Source organism: Hetaerina americana, unplaced genomic scaffold (genome assembly GCF_022747635.1).
Source record: "Hetaerina americana unplaced genomic scaffold, ioHetAmer1.1.p SCAF_2, whole genome shotgun sequence".
Lineage (NCBI taxonomy): Eukaryota > Metazoa > Arthropoda > Insecta > Odonata > Calopterygidae > Hetaerina > Hetaerina americana.
In genome coordinates this window covers 106,420,008-106,443,374 of record NW_027286763.1, presented here as the reverse complement: position 1 = coordinate 106,443,374, position 23,367 = coordinate 106,420,008, and the positions used below count along the sequence as shown (strand labels likewise).

General features: G+C 35.2%; 1 protein-coding gene across 1 annotated transcript in view; it reads left to right on the top strand.

Moving 5' to 3' along the window:
* LOC139688361 (uncharacterized) overlaps positions 1 to 14,225 on the top strand; it is a 44,854-nt gene extending 30,629 nt beyond the window's left edge. Inside the window, exons 5-11 of the mRNA XM_071585895.1 lie at positions 1,003 to 1,240; positions 2,387 to 2,641; positions 2,768 to 2,912; positions 3,494 to 3,645; positions 9,245 to 9,448; positions 11,735 to 11,911; positions 13,090 to 14,225. Coding sequence (XP_071441996.1) covers positions 1,003 to 1,240; positions 2,387 to 2,641; positions 2,768 to 2,912; positions 3,494 to 3,645; positions 9,245 to 9,448; positions 11,735 to 11,911; positions 13,090 to 13,541 — 1,623 coding nt within the window. The 3' untranslated portion in view covers positions 13,542 to 14,225. The remainder of the gene's footprint in view (positions 1 to 1,002; positions 1,241 to 2,386; positions 2,642 to 2,767; positions 2,913 to 3,493; positions 3,646 to 9,244; positions 9,449 to 11,734; positions 11,912 to 13,089) is intronic.
* Positions 14,226 to 23,367: the final 9,142 nt, after the last annotated feature.

Genomic DNA, 23,367 nt, shown 5'->3' with positions numbered 1-23,367 from the left:
TGAGCTTAGTAAGCATTAAGTATTAGGTAGGTAGTTTCTATTTCCTTTCATATGCCATCAATTACATTCTCCTTCTGGCTCTTGTGATTTCATTACAGAAAAGGATTGACCCCTACAATACAGATGATTACTTTCCCGCTTCTATGCTTTCAGTGTTTTCTTAACTTTAAAAAAATCCTTTTGTAAGAGAATAAAGAAATTACTGGAAAATTGGTTGTATTTCAATGATTTTCAACATGGATTTCATTCAGCTAAGTCGAATATTTCTGTCTGTTCAGATGATGCTGATAAGAAAATATAGATAATTATTCATATGGTTATTCAATTGTTCCCGGCTCAACTTTATGGAAGTTCATGTTCATTAAATGAAGAACGCAATGCATATTTCCACTGTTCTTTATTTATGTACAACTACAATGCTTCGGCATCATCATCAGGTACAAATTAATTGAGTCATGGTCCATTTATATACCATTTAAGAGGGAGAGGAGGGGTGGGTGAGAGAGGGGCAAAAAGTGGGGTTACGATTGGTGTTGATGGGAAGGGGGAGAGGGGTGTTAAGCATCAGGAAAAACCAGGTCATTTGGCTAACAATTTATTGTTTGAATACCTCTCCCCAATCCTGGAAGTACCCCTTTCCTTCACAGAAAGACCCAACAACCCCCTCCCCCCCTGTGAACCCACCAATCACCTTTCCTGATGCTTAAAACCCCTCTCCCCCTTCCCATCAACGTCGATCGCAACCACACTTTTTTCCCCTTCTTCTCCCCTCTCTCTCACCCACCCCTCCTCTCCCTCATTACTGGTATATAAATGGACCGTGACTTGATTAATTTGTACCTGATGATGATGACTGAGCATTGAAACTAGTTGTACATGAATTAAGGAGAGTGGAAAGATACATTGTGTTCTTCATTTAACGATTCATATACTTATTGTACTGTTACAAAGTTGAAACATTTTCAAATTCTAAAAATTTATTTTTCTTTGACATATATGTAGGTATGTCCACCAGACTACATTGAGAGTGATGATAGAATATTTTGGATCTACTTCACTCTCCGTTTTCTTGGAACAATGGCCATGTCTGCTGGAGTAACTATGCTGGACCCAATTGCCCTAACAATGATCCAGAAATATGGAGGAGAGTTTGGACGAGAGAGAATGTTTTCCACATTTGGAATGGCTTTGTTCTCACCAATTACAGGCCTTCTCATTGACCAAAGCAGTAGAGCCCTTGGTATGTAAGTTGACAGTTTCAAGTCACTAACTGGAACAATTTACAAATGAAATTTGTGCTGACTTAGATAGACCTTTAATACCTCACAGCTGATCCATCAATATAATTTTAGGATACGATAGAATATTCTCATAATTCAGAACTATCAATGAATGCAAATTCTTTCATAATCCTATTATGAATTGGAAATATTTAGTTTTAGCTATGTCAAGAACAATGAAATAATACTGTTCTTAGGAAAATTCAAGAGGGAAGCAGGATACAATACCTACCAATTCATTTGTATATGCCTAAATTATCAGACTGAAGGTGATCAAGAATATATTTTGCATTATGGACAGCATCTCATTATTTTAACAGAATGTTGTTCATAGCAGTAGTACTGAGCTGTTTAATTCCATTGTCACTTACATGTATGTTACAAAATTACTCGGAAGGATTACCTGCAGGTCAAGGAAAATTTTTTAAAGATAGTAAAGTATTTTGACAGTCTCTCATATTATCATGTAATCCCATTGCAGTTGCACAAAATATGAATGAATTCAGGATAATGTTTTTACACATTTTGTAAGGTATTTATTTGATTTCAGCGACAAATTAATACTCTATTGATATAGAAAATAGGTCCAAAATATCTTTGTTACACCAAACATCAAAAATTATTTGATTCAGTAGATGTAATTCATTACCAAAAAAATCTAAATTCCTGTTTGTGAAAAAATTGAAGTTTATATTTCTTATTACCAGACATCATATTGCTGTATGGAAATATTTTATTTTGTGCTATATAATTGAGGGATTTATTTTCTACTAATAAAATCCAAAAGGTTTACAGACCTTTTATTTTTATCTGCAAAACATATAATATGTGATTTACTGACACTAAGATTAATAAAATTATTCTGTCATCAGTCATTCAAAAGAATGGTAATTACTTTTCCCTGGCTTATCACGCCATGTACTCTTGATGCTGAAGAGAATAAAATTAAGGTCATCGGAGTATTCTGTTAGCCCAAGATATGCTATCAATGCTCTGGGGAAGGTCATTTATGCAAATCATAAGCCTGCAGATGTATGCCCAAAGTTTAAAATCTATAATTTCTCACTTTCAAGATCAGGTCATGGCATTCCATTATAATTTTACAGGATACACAGACTATTCAGCAGCATTCTATTCACATGATGTACTACTGGTGATATCAGCCATTGCTGTAATGCTAATGCCCATTGGAACTAAGCTGCCTGCAGAGCACATCATGAGGGATCTTGTAAGATTGGTGCGACTCCCACACATCATTGTATTTATATTTTTTCTGTTCATTCTTGGAAACTTTTGGGGTTTCATAGAATCCTTCTTGTTCCTGTACCTCAAGGAGCTTGGTGCACCAAACTATCTGTTAGGTATGTAAAAAATAGTATTTATCTAATTAATTGCTAACATTATTTCATATTTATCAAGGCAATCAAAAGAGACCCACTTAGTGGTTAGCTGGAAAGCATAACTTTGGCATTTTGTTTTTCTGTCAGGTTTAACATTAACGGTAGGAACTCTGAGTAGCATGCCTTTTCTCTATGGAGCAGAAAACATCACTCGATATTTTGGACATGTGAATATCATCATCATTGCCTTCTTTTCTCATGCTGCTCGACTCATGGGATATTCATTCATTGAGTGAGTACATGACTATCTTATTCATAAGTGCTATGAATTAAAAAATGGCCACTACTTGAAAAACGAAAGTGACTATTACCATGATTTTTGTGCATGGAGAATAGAGGTTGAGTTTCATTGTGGCCAGTCTGCCCATTTTCAATTAGGTTAATGTGAAATATCCTATGAAATATGCAACACCCATATCATTTAAAAAATCTCTTTTCTGTGTAGATTTGAGAGCTCATGGAAAACAAATCTGAGATTAACACTAAAGGGACTGCAATTTTAAATTATAATTCCAAATTATCATACCATATTCCCAGTTTGTACAAGATTCCTGACTCTATAAAAACAAATATTTCCCTTCTCCCCAAAGTTCTAGCTAAAGTATTCAATTCCCAACCTTTTCCTGATTTCTATGACTGTATGGTCACCATTGTGTCTGTTTTAATATATGCACAGTGCCCTATGCAGAGGGGATTTTTTTGGAACATCATTTAGCACTTTTCACTTGAGTGTCTGATAGACTGAGATTACTATTCTCTCCTTCTCCATCTCCAAACTCTGATCTAAACTTCACAATTTTTTGTATACTTCAGCAATGCATGGTGGTGTTTTCCTTTTGAAGCCATTGAAGCTTTAGCAGTGCATCTCATGTGGGTGGCGGCAGCAACCTACTGTGCAACTATATGCCCAAAGAATTTACTGGCAACTCTCATAGGAGTACTAGGAATGGCTCATTTTAGTTTAGGTAAGAAGGCACTATTAATCTTAAGGCTTTTGCGATGTCTATCTGATGGATGTTCCATACTGCTTCCAGGAATTTCCATTACATAGGTTGGCTTGAGGTGTTTTCAGGTCAAAGTGGCTGATGTTCCACATCGACCTGAAGATGCCTTCAGGACTGGGGCAAAACTGTTGTCCAACAAGCCAACCTGTATATGATGAAAATCACCAGAACCAGCATGGAACACCCACAAGAATACATTATAATTTTTAATTGTGAATCAATTTAATAATTGATATGTAGGTGGCACATTAATATTATATCTCATGCTTTTTCATCTTGTAAGACCCATTAATCCATATTCTGCGGCATGACAAACCTGAATTCCCTTTGCCATTATTACAAGAAACTTTACTCTCCTAAAATCTTTCAAATTTGAATTAATTGTGACAGTGGCATTTATTGGACTACTGAATAGGTACCATACAAATGGTCCTATCATGTCCTGGAGTACTAAAGTGACTTATTTTATTTCTAGCCATCAAAAATGATATTGAAAGTGTGTTCAAGAATAATAAATATGATATAGTCAATGAGAGTAGCTTTTTTCTCTAACATATGATCCATTAAATAGTCATTTTCAAGGTGGTAGGTGAGATTGCATGTGGACTATATTGTGATGAGAGAGGTGTGTCAGGGGGCTTACATGGATGGGAGAGGAGTACGGAGGGTAGGTGAGGGTGATAGGACAAAACACCAGTGCAGGGGATGTAATGTAATTAATATCAGTCAATAAGGCTTTATAAAGAGGTGATAGGAGAAAACATTGTAGATAATAATATGGATTGGGAATGGATTAAAGGTTCATTTTAAAGCTTCATATTTTTGTAATATTCAGGAAATGAAATGTCTAATTGCTCTTTATAGGCTAATTTTTCTTCCATTTTTTGGTTTAATTTTTTTCATTTCCATATTTCAGTCACATTCAGTTTTTATGTTCAGCCACACAAAGATCAATTGAACTTCCACTTTGTCTAATATGTCCTGGGATGTACACACCAGTCCACAAACACAGATCTGATCCATTAGTCTATTTTTGACCTTTGAGTTAACAGGATTTTTTTGTATTGAATTTGGGCTAAAAATGATTTTAAGTTTGTTATAAGGAAAAAATCAAAACTTGTGAGAGAAAAAAATCTAGCAAAAGGAATTATACCTATTATACCTTAGCTGTTAACTGGCTCATCCTGATGAATAAAGGACATTTTTGAGATCTCAGGACCGTTTCCTGAGATCCAAGTTTACAAGTCCTGTGAAAAAAGTCTTAGATGTATCATAAAACTTAACAAACCACATACTGTGGAATATAGGCAAGCAACAGGTAAAACATCATTGATTACCATCATCAGACATGTATTTGTCTTTCCTCAAAGTGTATGGAATGCCATTTCAATGGACTGTCACAACCTAGCAAAATTGTTTTGACAGGGTGCACTGTTAAGCTTGGTCCAATAGCGAATGCTAAGTTCTTTGGTATAAAAAGTAAAATGAATACTTGGAATGATTATTAACATTTTTGAATAATTGCAAGACTGTATTAAACTTGTTTTCATTATTTTAATGGTTTTCTTTCTGAATTTAGCATTCACTTGAAAAAAGCCGATGTTTCATTTGAATGAAATATTGCACCAGAGTTGAGCCATCCAGCCTCTGTTGATATACACCTCATCATTGAAAGATATCAGAAGTGGGGATAGCTTTAAAACTTATAATATGACTGCTATAGGAGATTTTTTTATTCTGTGCAAGAATACTTAAATGCTTGGTAGTTTTCATCATCATCTGCAGCTCTACAGCCTGGTGTAAGCCTTGGCTTCCTCTATGATATGCCTCCATTCACTTCTTGTTCTTGCTTTTTCCTTCCATCTTGTAACTCCTAATGCCTTCAAATCATCCTACACATCCTGTGGCCATCTCTTACTTGGTCTATCTCTTCTCCTGACCCATTCCATCTTGCTATTAAGCATCAGTTTGGGCATTCTGTCATTTCCATCCTTTCTACATGGCCCAACTATGCCAGTCACAGTGACTTGGCAAATCTAACTATGTCCTTCCCTTCTAGTAGTTCAATATCTCCATATTCATTCTAATTCTCCATCTCTCTCCTACTCTAATTGGGCCATAGATTCTCTTTATTATTTTTATTTCAAAGTTTCTAAGGGTTTCTTCATCCTGACTTGTTATGTCCATATCTCAGCTCCATAAGTTACAACAGGTATAATAAGGATTTTATAGATCTTCAGTTTTGGACTCCTTGATAGTAACCTCGTTTTGAGGAATGTTACATTTGCAAAATATGCCTTGTTACCTTCCATTATCCTTTGGTTGATCTCCGTGGATATCTTATTTTCATTGCTAAGTCTGACTCGTAGATAGGTGAACTCCTTGACACCCTCAAACTCATAATTTCCAATTATTACGTTATGCAGGTCCCACTTGTTCTGAGAGGCTGACATTTTCAAGTATTTGGTCTTCTCTTCACTAACCTTCAGCCCCACTTCTTTACCAGTGTTTTCTAAAATGTTAAACATTTCTTTTATGTCATTCACATTTTGTGTAATTAGTGCTATATCGTTTGGATTTGCAAATCCTTGCTGGGATTTATGCAAAATGGTCCCTCTAAAATTCAATTCTTTCATTGTATTTTGTAGGGCCAGGCTCAATGACATGGCTGAGAGAGCATCTCCTTATCTTACCCCTGAGGTCATATTAAATGCTCTACTTGCTCTACCCCCAATAAAGGCTTTACATTGTAATTCATGCAATGCCAATTGAACCAGTCTAATCAGTTTGTCTGGAATATCATAACCTCTCAACACACGCATTATCTAATTCCTGTTCACACTGTCAAAAGCTTGCTTGAAGTCAATGAAGAGTATGTGCAAGTCATTTATATTCATAGCATTTCTCCATTGTTTGTCTTACCGAGAATTGTACATGCTACAGTCAGTAATGTAATGTCCTTATAGTTTTTGCAATCATATTTGTCACTTTTTTATACATTGGGCAAATCAATCCTGCCTTCCAGTCTTCTGGGAACTCTTCCAACTTCCAAATATTACAAATAGCTGATGTAATGTTCTATTTAAATCTTGATCTCCATTTTTAATCAATTCAGCTGTTATTCCATCTCCTGGTGCTGTGTCATTCCTTTGTTTTTCAATACTTTCAATTACCTCTTCTATTGTTGGACTAGGCACTTCAATAAGGTCTTCTGTGTGACTTTGTTCATGCTCTTCTACCCCTGGAGTTAATTCCTTATTATACAGGTCATTAAACTATTCAGCCCATCTTTCTAGTACCTCATTTTCCTCCCCAATGACTTGACCATTTTTATTTCTATAGGAGTGCACTTTTGGCTGATAACCTTCAGTCATGTATTTTACTGCTTGGTAGAAAAGTTTTTGCTTTCTTTAGCATTATTGAGCTCTTCTATAGCCTTCTTTTTATTTTTTAAGTACTCCTTTTTCTTTCTTTTCAGTAATTTATTAGCTTCTTTCTTGCTCTGCCTGTACTTCTCTCTTGTTAATCTAGTCTCCTTTTAAAACATATTGTATCTATTCTTATTCTTTTCCTCTAATGCAGGTTTACATTCCTTATCAAACCAATCTGCCTTCCTTTTTACTTTCGCTTTACCTATTATATCCTTTGCAGTTGATAGAACAGATTGTTTAATTCTTGTCCATTGATACTCCAATGAATATTGCTCTGTCTGTTCTTACCCATTCCTTGTTAACTTTCTACTTATTTCATCTTTGTACCTCAAAGCTTGCAAAGGATCTCTTAAAATTTTACTATTCCATTTAACCCCTCTTGTCGTATTGAGCTTATCCAAGAGTGCCAGTCGTTCTTTAAAATTTACTTTCACTAGATAGTGATCAGAGTCACAATTTGGTCCTTGTGTAGACCTTATATCTCATATAGAAGATAAATGTCTCCTGGAATCCGGCACATGATCTATTTCAGTCACAATTCCTGTTCCAGGCATTTTCCAGGTACCTTTGTGAATATTTTTACGCTCAAAGCATGTGCTCTTTATGATCATGTTGAGTGACAGAGCAAACTGGCTGAGGAGCCTCCCATTTTCACTTGTCACATCATGCAGTGAGTACTTTCCTGCTACAGAATGCAAGAAGTCTTCCCTACCAATTTTTGCATTAAAATCTCCAAGAATGATACTTGTTTGATATTTTGTTTTTTTTTTGGCATTCTCTTTCCAGTTTATTGCAAAATTCTTGCTTTTCTTCTTCTGTTTTATCTTCAGTAGAGGAAAGAGCTGATTGATATAAGGCTGATGTTACAGAATTTTCCTTTTAAGGTTATTTTACATAGTCCGTCCCCTAATGGCTCGAAATTCATCAAACTATTTCTTATCATGAAAGCAGTTCCATATAATTCAGCTCTATAGCTGGGTCCACTGTATAGTACTGTAAAATTCTTCTTAACAATTCTACCATTTCCTACCCATCTCATTTCTTGTAGGGCTATCCAAATATCCAAACCATATTTCAGCATTTCATTGGCAACTTCAATCATTCTACCCGGTTTCAACAATGTTCTAACATTCCATGTTGCTAATTTCCATGTATTCGTTGTCCTTGTCTGTTTGCCAGGTTGATATCTTTAAATCCATCTTAATCTATCCAAGGCACGTTTAGAGGTTTCGTAGCAAGCGAATTTTCTAATGGGTAGGGTTGGTAGCCTAACCCCCGACTTGGAGGGCCAGGATTTATATTCACGGTTTACTTCAATAAAAAGGCGTGTTCCTCTACACATGAAGAGCCCTCTCTACCCTATCATGTGAGGCACACTTAACCTAGCAGTTCAGTCAAGACCTGTCCGGAAAGGGAGGCCCTACCAGTAGCTATGTTACCACCGGCATAGCTCTTGACATCCTTACTGCACACAATCCTCCCTGCCCAGTACTGAAGGCGCCTTCGAAAAGGCGGTGCCTCAGGGGGAGGCTTAATAGTATTACCTTTTTGTAAACTATTACTTACTTCTGTGTAGCATGATGTAATTTTTACATAATGATGTGTAATGTGTGTTTTTTTACATAGTTCTATGTACTTTGTGGCTTATCATATTTGATGTGCCTTATATCATGTACAATTATCCTCTTGTTTATTGTATTCTAATTGCCTGGTGAGAATAAATAATTATTATTATTAATTTGAAGCCTTAAATATTTCTTTTTTAGTTCCAGTGAGGTACATTCTTTCAATATATATAATTACACCACAGTAATAAACCCAAAGGTAGAATTGGCATATGATGGTTTTTCGCTCATTTCAAACTAGGTCCAAAATCATGTGAAATTCACACATCAGGTTAGGAGGACAGTCTCACCATGCCACCTGAAATTTCCCCACAAAGTTCTGGTATCATGAAACTAACACTACTTGGGTGGTCAAAGTTATCTCCTGGCATTGAGCTCAGACCCTCAGATCAGTAGCTGATTGTCCTACCCACTCTGCCACCATACAGTTGTTAATATATTCATCCCATTAAAATGGATTGGGTTAAAAATTATACAAACTTAATGATTGATTTTTCTTTATAGGGAGAGGTAGTGGCAGTTTTGTGGGTGGATTCTTACTTGGTTCAGTTGGCACAAGAGAGTCCTTCCGAATCATGGGATATTTGGCGGGTGCTGGAGGAGTTGTCTATGGTGTGCTTCATTATTTCTGGTTAAAAAAGCTGGAGACACCACCTGATATAGATAAGGATGGCGTGGATGCTGTAGAAGAGATACCGGATGGCAAAGGTAACCAAATAATTTCAAATAGTTGAAAAATATATACATAATAGGAAAGTATCTTTGGAAAAATGCATGCTAAATCAACATTACCAGGTAATATTCAGGTTCTAATCTGTTGGACTGACAAAACTGTCATAGTTTACACATCACTTTGATTATTAAGTAAAATTCTTAATGCTTTTATGAGAACTACTAAAAGTATACTTGAAGTTGAGTTTTGAAAAAATTCCTCAATTTTAAAAGCTAATTTTCATGTTTTTTTATTAAAATACATTGCAATATTATAATAAAATACTTATATTCTTTACTATAACTAGAGTGATAATCTTCCGTAATTATTTCTACCCCCTGAAACTAAATGTTCCTTGAGTTTCTCACAAGTTTCATTACTTTCAGGCTCATTATTTTTAGGATTTTCTAAATAATATTACTCGAAATCAAAATTCATGCACTTAATTAACACTAAAATGTATCCACAGTTTCATTTTACTCATTAAATGGATCCATTAAGATAATCATTGACCATTCAATAGTTGCCATTGATGATGAGCATTAAGCATGATGACTGACAATTTTAGAAGGATACTACAAGGTAAAGTCTGCCAAAAAAGGACATTGACAGAACCATAGACAAGAAACAGACACCACCACAGCCACATCAAGGAGAATTTGGCGTAAAATGGATTTAAAAAATGATTATTACCATGCATTCAAGGCATGATATCCAATTGCACAAATACTATGGAAACACATCATATAGAAAATATTCAACCCGAAAACCCAAAGTTAAAATATGATTCAAAGTATTAAGGGCCAAGATAAATTGTAGAAAAAAATTGGGTATGAATTCATTGAATGCTATATCAATGTATCCCAAAGGCATCCATGTAATGATTCCTCAATTTTTCCCCTATCCCGGTTTATTATTAGGTGTTTTAAATCAAATTCAATTATCAATAAAAAGGCTTCTTCAACAAATAGGCGTAGTTGTGGAGATCAAAAATTCAACAGAAACTTCACCCATGTCCGGGGAGATTACATGAAACAGCATATCACTTGCAGTTATTTATCAGAAAAATGGAAAAAGATACAATTAATTTGTTCTTAATGATGAGTTATTATGTATGGTACTCTTTGAAGGAATGGCATTACTGTTTTTCCAAATTATTACCATTATACTCATTATATCAATTAGTTGCAGTTAGCACGCATGAACTCCATGAACACCTTGAACATTGTTTACTATGCCAACATTCACTCACATCTGTCATACGGAAAATTATTCTGGGGTAATTCAAGGGTTGCCTCTAGAACATTTTCATTGCTAAAAAACCAATTAAAGCAATTTTTTGGATGTCCATTAGATCTCCAGGTAGGCCATAATTTGAGCATCTTTAAATCCTTCCTCTCCCGTGTGCATATATCCTGTACTGCACTGTTTTTGCGAAAAAAATCCTTCTCTGCTCCTAATAAATACTACTCCCCATAATGACATTATACATGGCAGAGAAAGTATCCATTTAAGTGTTCAAAAGCTATCCTGTTCTATGTGAGGTTCTAACTATTCTGCTTCCAAAACATACAATTAACTTCCAGAATCAATTAAATCTAATATTTTCCCCTCCAATTTTCAAATTAAAGTTTTTACACTGCTAAAAATCAGTTTGTATTACTGTATGGATGAGTTCTTGGATGAAACACTCAAAATTTGAATTTTCAGATATCAGTATCTGTAATGTTATTTATAAGCATTGCCGGTTGAAGCCCCGTGACCGGTGGAAATTTTTCGGCATAAAAAAATTTGTTAATGGTTTTTCATAATGAGGCAACCACAAATAGACAGTAAAACCACAATAATGATATTTTGGAATGAGACAACAAGAAAAATAATCATCCCATCCCCCTGAATCCATGGTGAAAGGCAGTAGTTTCACCATTAGGCACTGTTGGAGCAGACCAAGTGGGTCGGCCAGGCATCAGCTTCAGGCGAGAGTGAATTTCAATGTATCATCCACAGTACTGTGATGTGGAAGGCAACGGGAAACCACCATATTATGATTCCTTCTAGAATATACAGCCTTATATTGCATTCAAATGCAGTAGTAGAATGGAAAGATATGTGTGCTGCAGTAAACCAATCCTAGGATTGACATTCTAAAAAAAAAAAACATTTAATATCTCTAATTCTGAAATAATTTAAAAATCAGACTTCATTTAACCTGCTCTGAAAGGGAATGGTCTTAAGGGTTATGTATGCATTACCAAAAATCTACCTTCACTTTATCATTTTAGACCCAGAGCTAGCTACTCTTCATCCCGAGAAGGTTACCCCAGCACTGGAGCGTCTCAGCCTGATGATACAAGTCACACAGCGAGGCTCACTCACAGACATCCCTCATTACACCAAAGGATCCAATGATAGTGGTTTGAATGGAAGCAGCATCCTTGGACATCACAAAAAAGGAGCAGGTTGGGTGAAAAATCAATATTTATTTCATATTGATGCTGGAAGAAATATATTCAAAAAGAAATTAAGTGCAAATGGTATAATTAAGTCAATGTATTGGACTCAGGTAACTCAGCTTAGGTATTGCATGGATTGGGTTAACAAAACCAGGCCAAGTCCCTTACCATACTTTTACTTTTCTAAGCAAGTAATTAAAAAAGTGTCAAACCAACAACAGTTGGACACAATATTGTTTACAGAATAACATAGATGTAGCTTAGGAAGGAGATAATTTACTACCTCATTTCATATTTTAAGATGGCAAATTCTGTTATTACTACGTGTAATGTAAGTATGTAGTAATTTTGTTTCAGAAGCATCAATACTTATAGTTATTTTAATTGGTAATTTTATATTGTATTCATAGATCTCCTTTGACAATAAGGAACAAATGTCAGTATTAAAATCTGGTGGAATAGTGCATGTAAATGAAGAGGAATTCACATTTCAGTCCATTCTTCATCTTTATTTTCAAAATTTCCCTTGTAATCTAATACAGTGATCTCCTTTTCCTCTGTAAATCTGGTGCATCATGATCTGATGATGATGCTTAATCAATGCATCTCAGATTTTGTTCAATATATCAAAATCATGTAAATGTTCAATGATAAATACTCTAAGTAATGAATGTAGTATCAAGCTAATGGTACATGAACTTAATTTATTGATAGCTAGAGTACTCTTTGAAATACAGATATTGATCCCAGAGTAAGATAAATGTACTAATTCAATGATATCTGAAGCTGTATGTAATAAATTACCTAAAAAAATTATGGAAAATTAAACAAAATACTTGTTAAACCATGATTTTTAGACCTTATTATCACTGCTGAAACCAATATGTAAAATAAGTTATATTTACAGGTATTGTATTTATCTCAATTTGCGCCATGGTGAGGAATTTTGCTTTAAATGTCTGCCAAATTGAAATGGCTCATTATCAAATTCAAATATCTTTGTAAAAGGGAAACTTTTTGTAAGATACATTTACAATGAACCAGCTAAATTAATCATCATTTTAAAGTTATGTCTCATTTAATTATGAAACTCATGAGATATTTTTAGTGATTTAAAAGTTCCACTTTTATGGAAAAGATATGTACTGTGAAATAAATAACCTTACTTCTGAAAAATTTTTCAGGCCTGATGCTAAGGGATTTCAATCAGCCAAGAAATTCTATAGCTACAACAATCCCTTATTCCGGAACGGGGACACCAACAAATAATCGTAGACCTTATAAGGGAGGCTCACCATTTGGTTCCCAACATTTTCTTCAGAGAACAAGCAGTGTTGGATCACCAGCAGGCAGGCTATGGATAAGGGGTCAACAGTCAGCCTCCACGAAAGGAATCTCTAAGTTGGCCATGGAAGATGGAAAGTCAAAAGAATGGAAGTCTGAAGAGAAGAGTAAAGATGAAGGACAAAGTCAAGAGAATAGGCATGACCTTGGAAAAAATGTTGGAGAAAACGGTATTAAACAACCTGAAAAAGAGTTCACAAATGAGACTAATGTGGATAATACTGGTGTTAGTGATGTGGCTCAGTCGGGAAGTGATGAAGGCACTGAAGCAAGAGTCAAAGTGGAAAAATAGTGGTTTCAATGCAAATAGTCATTCAGGAGTGAAAAATGGAAGTTAACCCTTTCACTATCATAAATGAAATCAGACTCAATTGTTTCCAGTTGATCACTTTTATTAGGAATTGTTAAATTTCATTTATTTTTCAAGATTTACATTCATAAAAAAAGCATTTAACAGAATGAAACACGTCTGGCTTGCTGAATTTAACATCAGAGCTGTTAACCTTGAGCAAAGTTTATTCATTTTTGTTAAATATCATCAGATGTCAAACATTCATTGTTCAATTGAGCCATCTTATATGTTTTATGAGATGAACATAAAATTATTTTCATACAAATGCTGTGATTTAATGTGTATTTGATAAAAGTTTTTATCTCAGAATGTGAACTTGCTTTCTTACCCATTTCAAAGTTCATTTTTCTTGTCATAAATGGCTACTATTTACCAAAAATTATATTCCCTTAAAAATTCTCTTGGAAAGTAAAGTTCAAACAAATTGAAGGAAATAAATTCTTATTGTGCATATTACAAAATATACAATGGGTAAGTACATAATGCCTTCAAAGAATGAGCTCAATTCATTGGTAATAACATAATGCATTAAAGTAGCTATCATAGATGTATTTTTATTCCAGTTGACTTTTAATTTAATTAAATTTTAGTTGCAGTTATGATTTCTTTCAATTAATTGCATTGAAAATGATGAAATATGCTGTGATAAAGATTAATTACTTTGGTTGGAGAAAAGTGAAGTCTTTTATTAATAACCTACCCATTTTCAGGATATTAACCAAATAGTTTTTCAGCTATGGCAGCATGGACTTGTAATTTATTTATGCTCACTTGATCCAGAAACTATGACATACACCACTACAACATTCTGGAATAATTAGTTTTTTGAACACTCAGTATCCTTGATAATATAGATCAATGAACACACCTAATTCTATTTATAATAAGACTTGAGCTTTATTCAGTTCAATGAGGTTGTTTTTAGTGAGATTAGAACAAAATAATTCCTGAGAATGCACCCTTAACCGTTTCACTGAGTGTGTAAAAATGGTATTAATTGACCCATTAAACAATTTTTGATTCTTTATGACACTAATTTTTCTGGATTGATTCATGTGACTGCTTTCAAGAAGTTTGTCTATTTTATTATTAAAAAATACTTGTGATCTCCTATATTTTAAAGTGTAATCTCTGAAAAACATGAAATAACTTTTATCTCTTTCTCATTCCATGCCCTGAGGTATCTTACCTGCTTTTCCCGCTGCCAATAAAAAAATTGCTTGCAATATTCCTATAGCATCAGTGGAAAATTGTAATAGTGCAAAATGGATATGCTATACAGAATGGTTTGCCATTTGGACAACAGGAAAAGGAATGGGGATGGGGAACTCCAAAGACATGAGCATGGTTTGGTGTAGTTGTACTGGTGAATAAGGACAACATACAGGGTCACAATGAGACATGATCATTATTTCTACCACACCATCACACATTCTCTTAACAAACGCCAATGGATGGCAATTTCAGATTACCTTAAATATTAACAGTATTGTTGAATGAACATATATTTCAAATAATTGTAGCTAGTAGGACCTTTTTAAAGGTAAATGTTTCATGGATGGTCTGTATGGTATCATCTGCCATCAGAAATCTCAAAAAGTCAGAGCTTGCAGGAAATGCTGTGGTGGTAGCTTTAGCAGAGTTGCCTGCTTATGTGCAGAATTAAAGAGAATTTCACAATGCTAAAATAATTTGTCTATACTGGAATTCAAACCTTTATCCTTTGATTTCTGGTCGAGTGCTTTAGCCAGTTAAGCTATCAAGGAATCTTCTGACACTGCAAATTTTTTGGTGGAATTCACAGAATAATTGCTTTCCAGAATAGCTTCTCAAAATCTTCCATTCTACTCTTAAAATTTTCCTCAATGTTAGGTTTTTGGACCATGCTTCTTATCAAAATTTATATTATTCATTTATTTACCTCTTTGCTGAAGGTCTTTGTCGTCAATTCTATCATGCTATGCTATGCTATACACTTCTTCACCAAATGCAAAGATTCTCTTAATATTATTAGTACTTTGGCCATGTGTGTCTAAAACACTATCTAGATATGCAAAATGTTCAAATTGCTTATGTTTTGGACCTCCAAATGAGGAAGACCTTTAAAGTTTAAGTAAGCACATTTTGCAATTCCAAAGTGTAAAGCTTTACTCTTCTTTTGCCAATTATAATGTATACAAATTTTATAAAGATTTCTAAAAGCGAAGCCTCAAATTTTGAAACGAATGACATTTTAAAGATTTTCATGCTTCTTCCTTGCAAAGATACTAATTTTTCCAACTTTTGTCCTTTTTAAACCAGAAAAGTCGATTTTTAATTCTTAGGATGGTTTACTGCAGCCCTCCAGTCTTATCAATTCAATTAATTAAAAATAGCAATTTTCCACAAAAATAAAGTTTAATGCGACCGGTTTCAATGTTACTACATCATCATCAGGTGATAGTTAAACCTCAGAGTCCAGTATATATATGATTAACGGCAAGTAAGGGGAGGGTGGAGGAAAAGAGGGGAAGAGGGGGGAAGGTGAAAGGCAGAATGGGTGACTATGTGAGTGGGGGGGAAGAGGGTTGGGGAAGACAAGGTGCAAAGACCCTAGGAGTCCGGAGAGCGCGTCGTGGCCGAATGGAGGGGGGTGTCGAGTTTAACTATCACCTGATGATGATGTAGTAACATTGAAACCGGTCGCATTAAACTTTATTTTTGTGGAAAATTGCTATTTTTAATTAATCATGATATTCCATCATATCACGCCTGAAACGTCTCTTTTTATTATCTATTCAATGTTAATATCCTAGCCTCCTGATATCTTTCCTATTTCACCCATTTAAAAACTCCTCCAGACATTAATTAAAGCAACTATTTATACGTTTTTCTCACAATAAAAAAGTTCTTTTCTTGTTTTCCTCTTCATTTTGGCCAATATAGCGTAAATAATGCCATAAACGTACCGAAAGGGTCACTTCTGATGATCCTTTAATAGCTAACATAGAGGCATTTGTCGAGCATTTTTATTCTTTTTATGTACAAAAAATAAATAATCGAATTTTTTGTCGAAATGTATACCAAGAAAGTAACTTTTTATGAATCTCCCCATGTTTTTGCAAAATAACGTAAATAATGCCCAAAAAAGTCGGGAAGCAAACCTCTAATACGGAAACGAACGTACTTTCGAGTATTTTAATACTTTTCCTGGAAAATACTTTTTCATCGGGTATTGTTTCAAGTTACACCGAAATATATAAATATTAGTGTTCTACTCTTCGGACCTTCAAATATGGCGGAAATATTGTGTAAAAGTGTTGAAAAGCGAACAATTGCAAGCTTTATCCTGACCAAGTAATACTTCAACAGGTCAGGGATCTCGCACAAGAGGTCGGATTGGAATGGGCACGGTAGACTCATAATAAACGGCTATCTCATATTGCTCCAGACATTTGACACGAAGAAGGATCTATCAGATCGAATAAATATCAAACATTAATGGGCGTACTAAGTGTGGTCCCATGCTATGGAAGACGTTACAGAGAAGACGACTAATGGGACTGAGATTTGATGGCAAGCGAGGAAGACGAGTGAAATAAATAAATAGCTGGCGCGAAACAAGTAGCACCAAGCAGGAGAATCAGAAAGAGGATGTGACCAGGAAAAGAAATATCAATTATCTCAAAGGGTTTTAAAAGAGCACCTCGGCTAACATTGCCCCGTCCACAGAATATCACTGCGGTGTCGACGCACGGTGTCATATATAATTAAGACATGCTGTGACATTTCTTCGTTTACATGCTGTGACAACGGTCATCTTCTCGCGGGCAACAAGAAATCATTCGCGGGTCGTTCAATAATAATCAGTTATATTTTGTCTCGGCGCTGACATTTCTGTCAGGTTCATCTTCATCAGAATACGTGGTAGTCAAGTGGATAGAGCGTTGAACTTTTAAGAAAACTTTCGACGAAGTACCTCATAGTAAATTACTCACAAAGCTAGAAGTATACGGCATGCATAAAAATATCATGGTTTGGATTAAAGACTTTTTGAATGGTAGGGTGCAATAGTTAGTCATAGATGGAGTTAGCTCAAACGCAGTGGAAGTTACTTCCAGTGTTCTCCAGTATTATTCCTACTCTACGTTAACGACATTTACTACGTATTAAATAGTAAGACACGTTTATTTGCCGACGATGCAGTGGTTTACAGAGATATCCGTAATCCTGAGGACCAACAGCTTTAGCAGATGACCTAAATGCTAAACAACGCTGGCAATTAGAATTAGCAAACCCATGCGAGCGTGCCACTATTGCCTCACCCTCTTTCTTGAATCGCCATCCATTCTCCGCTTTCTCCCCACACTCTCGCCCGTCCCTTAATCGAAACGAGCCACTCGGGGTAAATTCCTTTCGAATGCCGTTATATATCCTCTACATCCCTTAGAACTGTAAAGTTATTCTCTTCATTTGATACACTTTAAGATGCCATATAAAATTCTACGAAATCATTCCCGAGTATAATCGTATCACACAAACAATGATGGATTGAAAAGGGAAGGAAAAAAATGAATGTCAAGGGAATTCGATAGTAACCACACGCAAATTTTACCCTTTCCTTAGAGACGCGAAATGAGTTTCTTCGATTCAACCCCAACAGTACGTACCAGCTAATTTAAATGAATAATTTTCAAAATAGAATTCTGGATGGCAAATGCATTTATGAACCAGCATTATTTATCAATGGTCATCTAGCAAAATCAACAATCAAAGCGCAGCCATATAATCGTGAGCTTTCCTCACAAGCAGATAATACAGGATACAACAACTACTGTCAGGAAGTGCCCACACTGATCCTCGTTGTAAATCATTTTAACCAATAGGTTGAAACGTTTTCCGCCATTAATTATATACATTCAGGAATCACTGAAAATATATGGTGGAAATTGGCAAAAAATATATTTCTAGATGAGACAAAATTACTAAAACAAAAAGTAAAAATTGCATGGGTAGATCACATCACCATTATGATTTTGCCGTCTTCGGACGCCTGGTCATCTCCTGCGGCGGATGTCTGTTGGATTTGGCTTTCCTCGGAGCTGATTCTTTTTCCGTCAATATGGTGGACACGAAATTGTTGGAGATTGGGGTTGGGGTTAGTGTGTAGTCACTGGGTTCCGGATAGGGAGGAAGTTTATTAGTGGTTCTTAGGAATTAATGGTGGAATGCCTAGGAGGGGGGAGTGGAAAGGGAGGAGGTTTTCGTTGGCGATGAGTTCTTTTCTGCGTACGTGGGTCAATATGACCAACTGCTCTTAGATGTACATCCGTATCTCTTTTTTCTCTGCCTGGTGTGTATTCACCTACCACACAACCCAGCTGTGGCTTGCAGGATACTAAAAAAATGCTAATTACTAAAATACTAGTTTATTATCTGCGGCATGAAGTCTGCCTTATGACTTTCGCTGAGGAGGTCGGCGGCAAATTGTGATGTTCCTGCTTTCTTGTTCAGGCGGTAATTAATTTGGCGATCAGCGGAGTAGTCAGCGTGATTTGTCGCCTTCGAAGTAGGCACCGTTGTGTATTTGACCGAGCGCCCTGGTTGTTGTCTCCATGGATATGATTTAAAAGGCGCGTTTTAACGGCGCGAGGTGTTAATTGGGATTCTCAGATGTGTGCGGTGTGGTGCGCCTCCTAAGCAAGGGGCTCAATTGAATCCTTGCGCGAGGGCCGCTCGGCGATTAAACATTCGCCCGGACGCAATGCGCCACTTATCTTGTCGTCACAGCGGGACTATTTGGGCGAATTTCAAGTCCATTCGAGGGCGGCGGCACCCTAGCGGTGGCTTGTAGGGTACTACGTAAATCCTAAAATTAATCACATAAATTGGAAGGATATCTCTTCAACGATGTTGTTCAAAATATTTTATGAGCCCAATCGTAATACGATTGGAGGGATAATGTAAATAAAATTTGAGAGATTAAGTATAGAAACATTTAGGATATCAATTTTCGTACAAACGATAAGGGATCAGAATAGCGTCATCCGACCGTTTCGGGGAAAAAATGTTTTTTGTCAAAAGTAGTCTGGTATGTTATCACTCCCTGCCGCACACCCTAGCGGAGGCTTGTAGGGTAATATTTAATAAATAATAAGTAAAGAAGAGTTAACCCTGAATTAATGCATTCATTAATTGTAGATTTGGAGGGTCAGCGACGAGTAGGTAGACAATTCAAAGAACGATGGCGGATGTTTGATTTTGAAACTTCAAAAAACTAATGGGATTTGGGCGACAAGAAAAATAAAAAGAATTATGGGGTTAGAAAATTCTGAAGCTCACTACTATTGAGTTTTGAAACTCAAGAGTAACTCCCTTCCAGAAACAACTATTGAGGACCTATAAACGTCCTTTCTCAAAATGCTCACGATGTCTCCACATTAACTTTGTCACTTCTCGGATTGTGCTCCACTTCAATTCTATCCTATTTCAAGAACTTCTAAATTGCCTGATCCAGTGACTTGAGAATATACTAGAAGATTGTAGATATACGAGTTTCGAAGTTTCAAAATCAAATGGGGAGGAAACTAGCATCACAATTGAGAAGTTCAGAAAAAGACAGGACTCAAAAAACTTCCAACTGTGGCACTCGAGACTTTCAAATCTAATGTTACAGGCGTATATCCTAGAATCCAATATCTTCTATAAATTAAAACCACTTTACCTGTGTCCGATTTGATTACTGAATAACCTTTCCTAGCATTCCGTGACATCAGAACATGGCAGAGAACGTCAGATTTGAAAAGATTTGCTTGACCTAGGCCCAGTCGTATGTGACTGTACACAGTTTCGCTCTGTCAAACTTTCTCTTTCTTTTCTTTCAAATTTTCCCCACAAGTAATATTAGAGAATGGAAAATTTACCAGAGTTTCGTAGAGCTTTGGAATAGGGTGGAAACTGTTTGTCTATAATTATTATAATAGATCTCTAATGGTTAAGTTAGGTTTTGGATGGACACAAGGCACCAAACAATTATCTTGTCTCTCCCAGCAAGGCACATTAAAAAATGTTTATTCATCTATAAAATTTCGTAATCGCTAAATTTTTAGATTTATTCTGATCAGCGGGAGAATGGCAAATGATTTAAGCAATTCTAATAAATATTATTATTTTGCCCATAGTTTCAGGTAGGTTTTGGATGAGCAAAAAATTAAAACCCTTATATTTCTTAACTTTGCCCAACAGGATAATATCTGACTCCCCAAATACATTAAACTGTTCTTCAATTCAAACACTCCATAAAAAAATTCATTCCATCATTCTGTCCAGCGTGTCTACCCTGCAAAATATTTTCTTCCAAATTTTTTGAAATTAAGCAAAAATTCCTTGACCAAACTTGTACCAACTTGTATGCAAATCTAGGAAGCTCAACATTTTAAGCAAAAAACATGCTAAAATTCATAAAGATTTCTTGTACATTTTCGAGAGCAAAATAATTTGTTGAAGATTATTTCCCTGAAATTCTGGTAGGGTTGTACTTTAAAGAAAAAAGTTTTAAGGTACATTGCAATTGTATAATAATGATAATACTTTATTCATTTTGAAAAATGGTACAACCATAATAAATGTCATTAGTATAATATAATTTAACATATAAACATAAGTTCTTAAATGTGATGAAGATTGTCACAAAAAATACATCCAATGAGTAAAGTGGGTGAGCAAGTAACCAGGTATATGTATACCCTATTCTTTAAACTCTGGATTCAGTCTGATTTCAACTGGGTAGGCAGATAGTTATTCAGCCGTATGTTCATATTATGAAATGTGTTGTAAGAAGATAACAATCTACAACAAGTAAATAGTATTTAGATTTGATTTACCTCTAGTGGAGTGGTTATGGATGTTAGATCTTAATTGGTAAGTTTCTAGATTAACTTTCACACGAATCAGAGCCTTAAAGATATATGAAATAAATACAGTCATGATTCCATACTTAATAAAAAAAGGTTTGCAGGAATCATGTGGTGGTATATTTGCAAGAGAGCAAATAGCAGTATCAAAATTTGATAAATTTGTTAAACAAATTTTGCAGTAGCAAAATTTGTTTAACATGTGGGGAATGACCCCATAACTCAACGCCATAATTAAAATGACATTGAAAGAAGGCGTGGTAAAGTGTTAAACAATACTCATTTGAAATGAGAAAGTTGAGCTTTCTTAACACATGAACAGCTTTACTCAGTTTATCAAAGGTCTGATTGATGTGAGTCTCTCAGTTAAGTTTTGTATCAATATATATTCCTAGTATTTTAGCAGTTTCAACATCAGTTATTATTTATTTAATACTGCACTCAATGTTCTGAGTTTTGTTAGTATTTAAAAGTAAATGATTAACATTTTATATTGGAAACAATGAAAATATTAATATGAGAAATTCTGGTGACGCTCTCTCCAGGGATTGGTGAAAAAACAACAAAAAACAGAGATGCTTTAATTACAATTGTAATAATCCACTGAAAAAATAAATACTGCTCTAGCGCTGAACACAGAGCTATTAGTAATTCTTTGTATTCTCCTGGTGAATGTATGTTTTGGATAGATACAGCCAATACAACTTCTCCTAACCAAAACACAACCTGAAATTAGGTATTACATTAATTCCTTCTTCGTCTCATACTTCCTTCCTCCCTTCATTCCATCAAACATCACTATCCAATTCCTGCCCCTTCCATATTTGCCTAACATTCTCCCTTCTGTCTCAGTCTTCAACATCCCACTTTCAATCAATATACCATTCATTCATATTTTCTGCCCCCTTATTATGATTTCTCCTAACAATCCCTTCTCCTCCTCACTATACCTAGCATTTCCTTATTTGTTTATCTTTCTGTCAACCTCACATTTTCCATCCTTCTCTACATGCACATTTCTAAAACATACAATCTATGCTATGCTTCAGGGACCATATTTCCATGCTGTACATAACCATACTCCATATCAAAATTTAACAAGCCTTTTCTCAGCATACTTTCTCAATTTCCCTGTCATCAATTTTCTCCTCTGTTAGAAAGCTTCTTTTCCTAATGCATTTCTTCTCCTTTTGTCCCTACTACTTGGACCATTTTGACCCAAAACAGTTCCAAGATATATAAACTGTTCCACCCGCCCTAGTTTTTTCCCTCCTATTTTCATGTTTAACTTGGCCATTCTCTTTCTCAAAAACTACATAACCTTTGCTTTGTTTTCTGTGACTCAATGACCCAATTTAAGTAAAAAACCGTTGATAATATTGAAGACATGCTTTCTATGGACAACTTTCCTAAGAGACATTAATAATAAAATATTTATTTAGGAAATATTTATTTATTTAGGAAAAACAATGATTTGACCATACTACAAATAGCATGTGCACAATATACCATCCCTTATGAATATGCCACCCACTAACAGATGCCATTTTCACAAATATCCACCACAACATCAGCAATTGAAATAAATGCAGGAACTAATGATACCATAATTACCAATCCTGCAACACTTCATTATCCAACACAGGATCAGGACTATAAGTTATGGCTTCTGTATTTGTCACCTTTAAATTCCACCTCAACAAATTTCATCTCGTATTTGTTAATATAATTATGTAGTCAACACTTCCATTTTGCAATCAGGTAAATGTTTTTAAGTAACATCACTACTGTTAAAAAACAATGAATACGAATGCACCTGAGGGGCAATTCTAAGATTTGGTCAACACGCATATAAGCAACACATGGGGATGGAC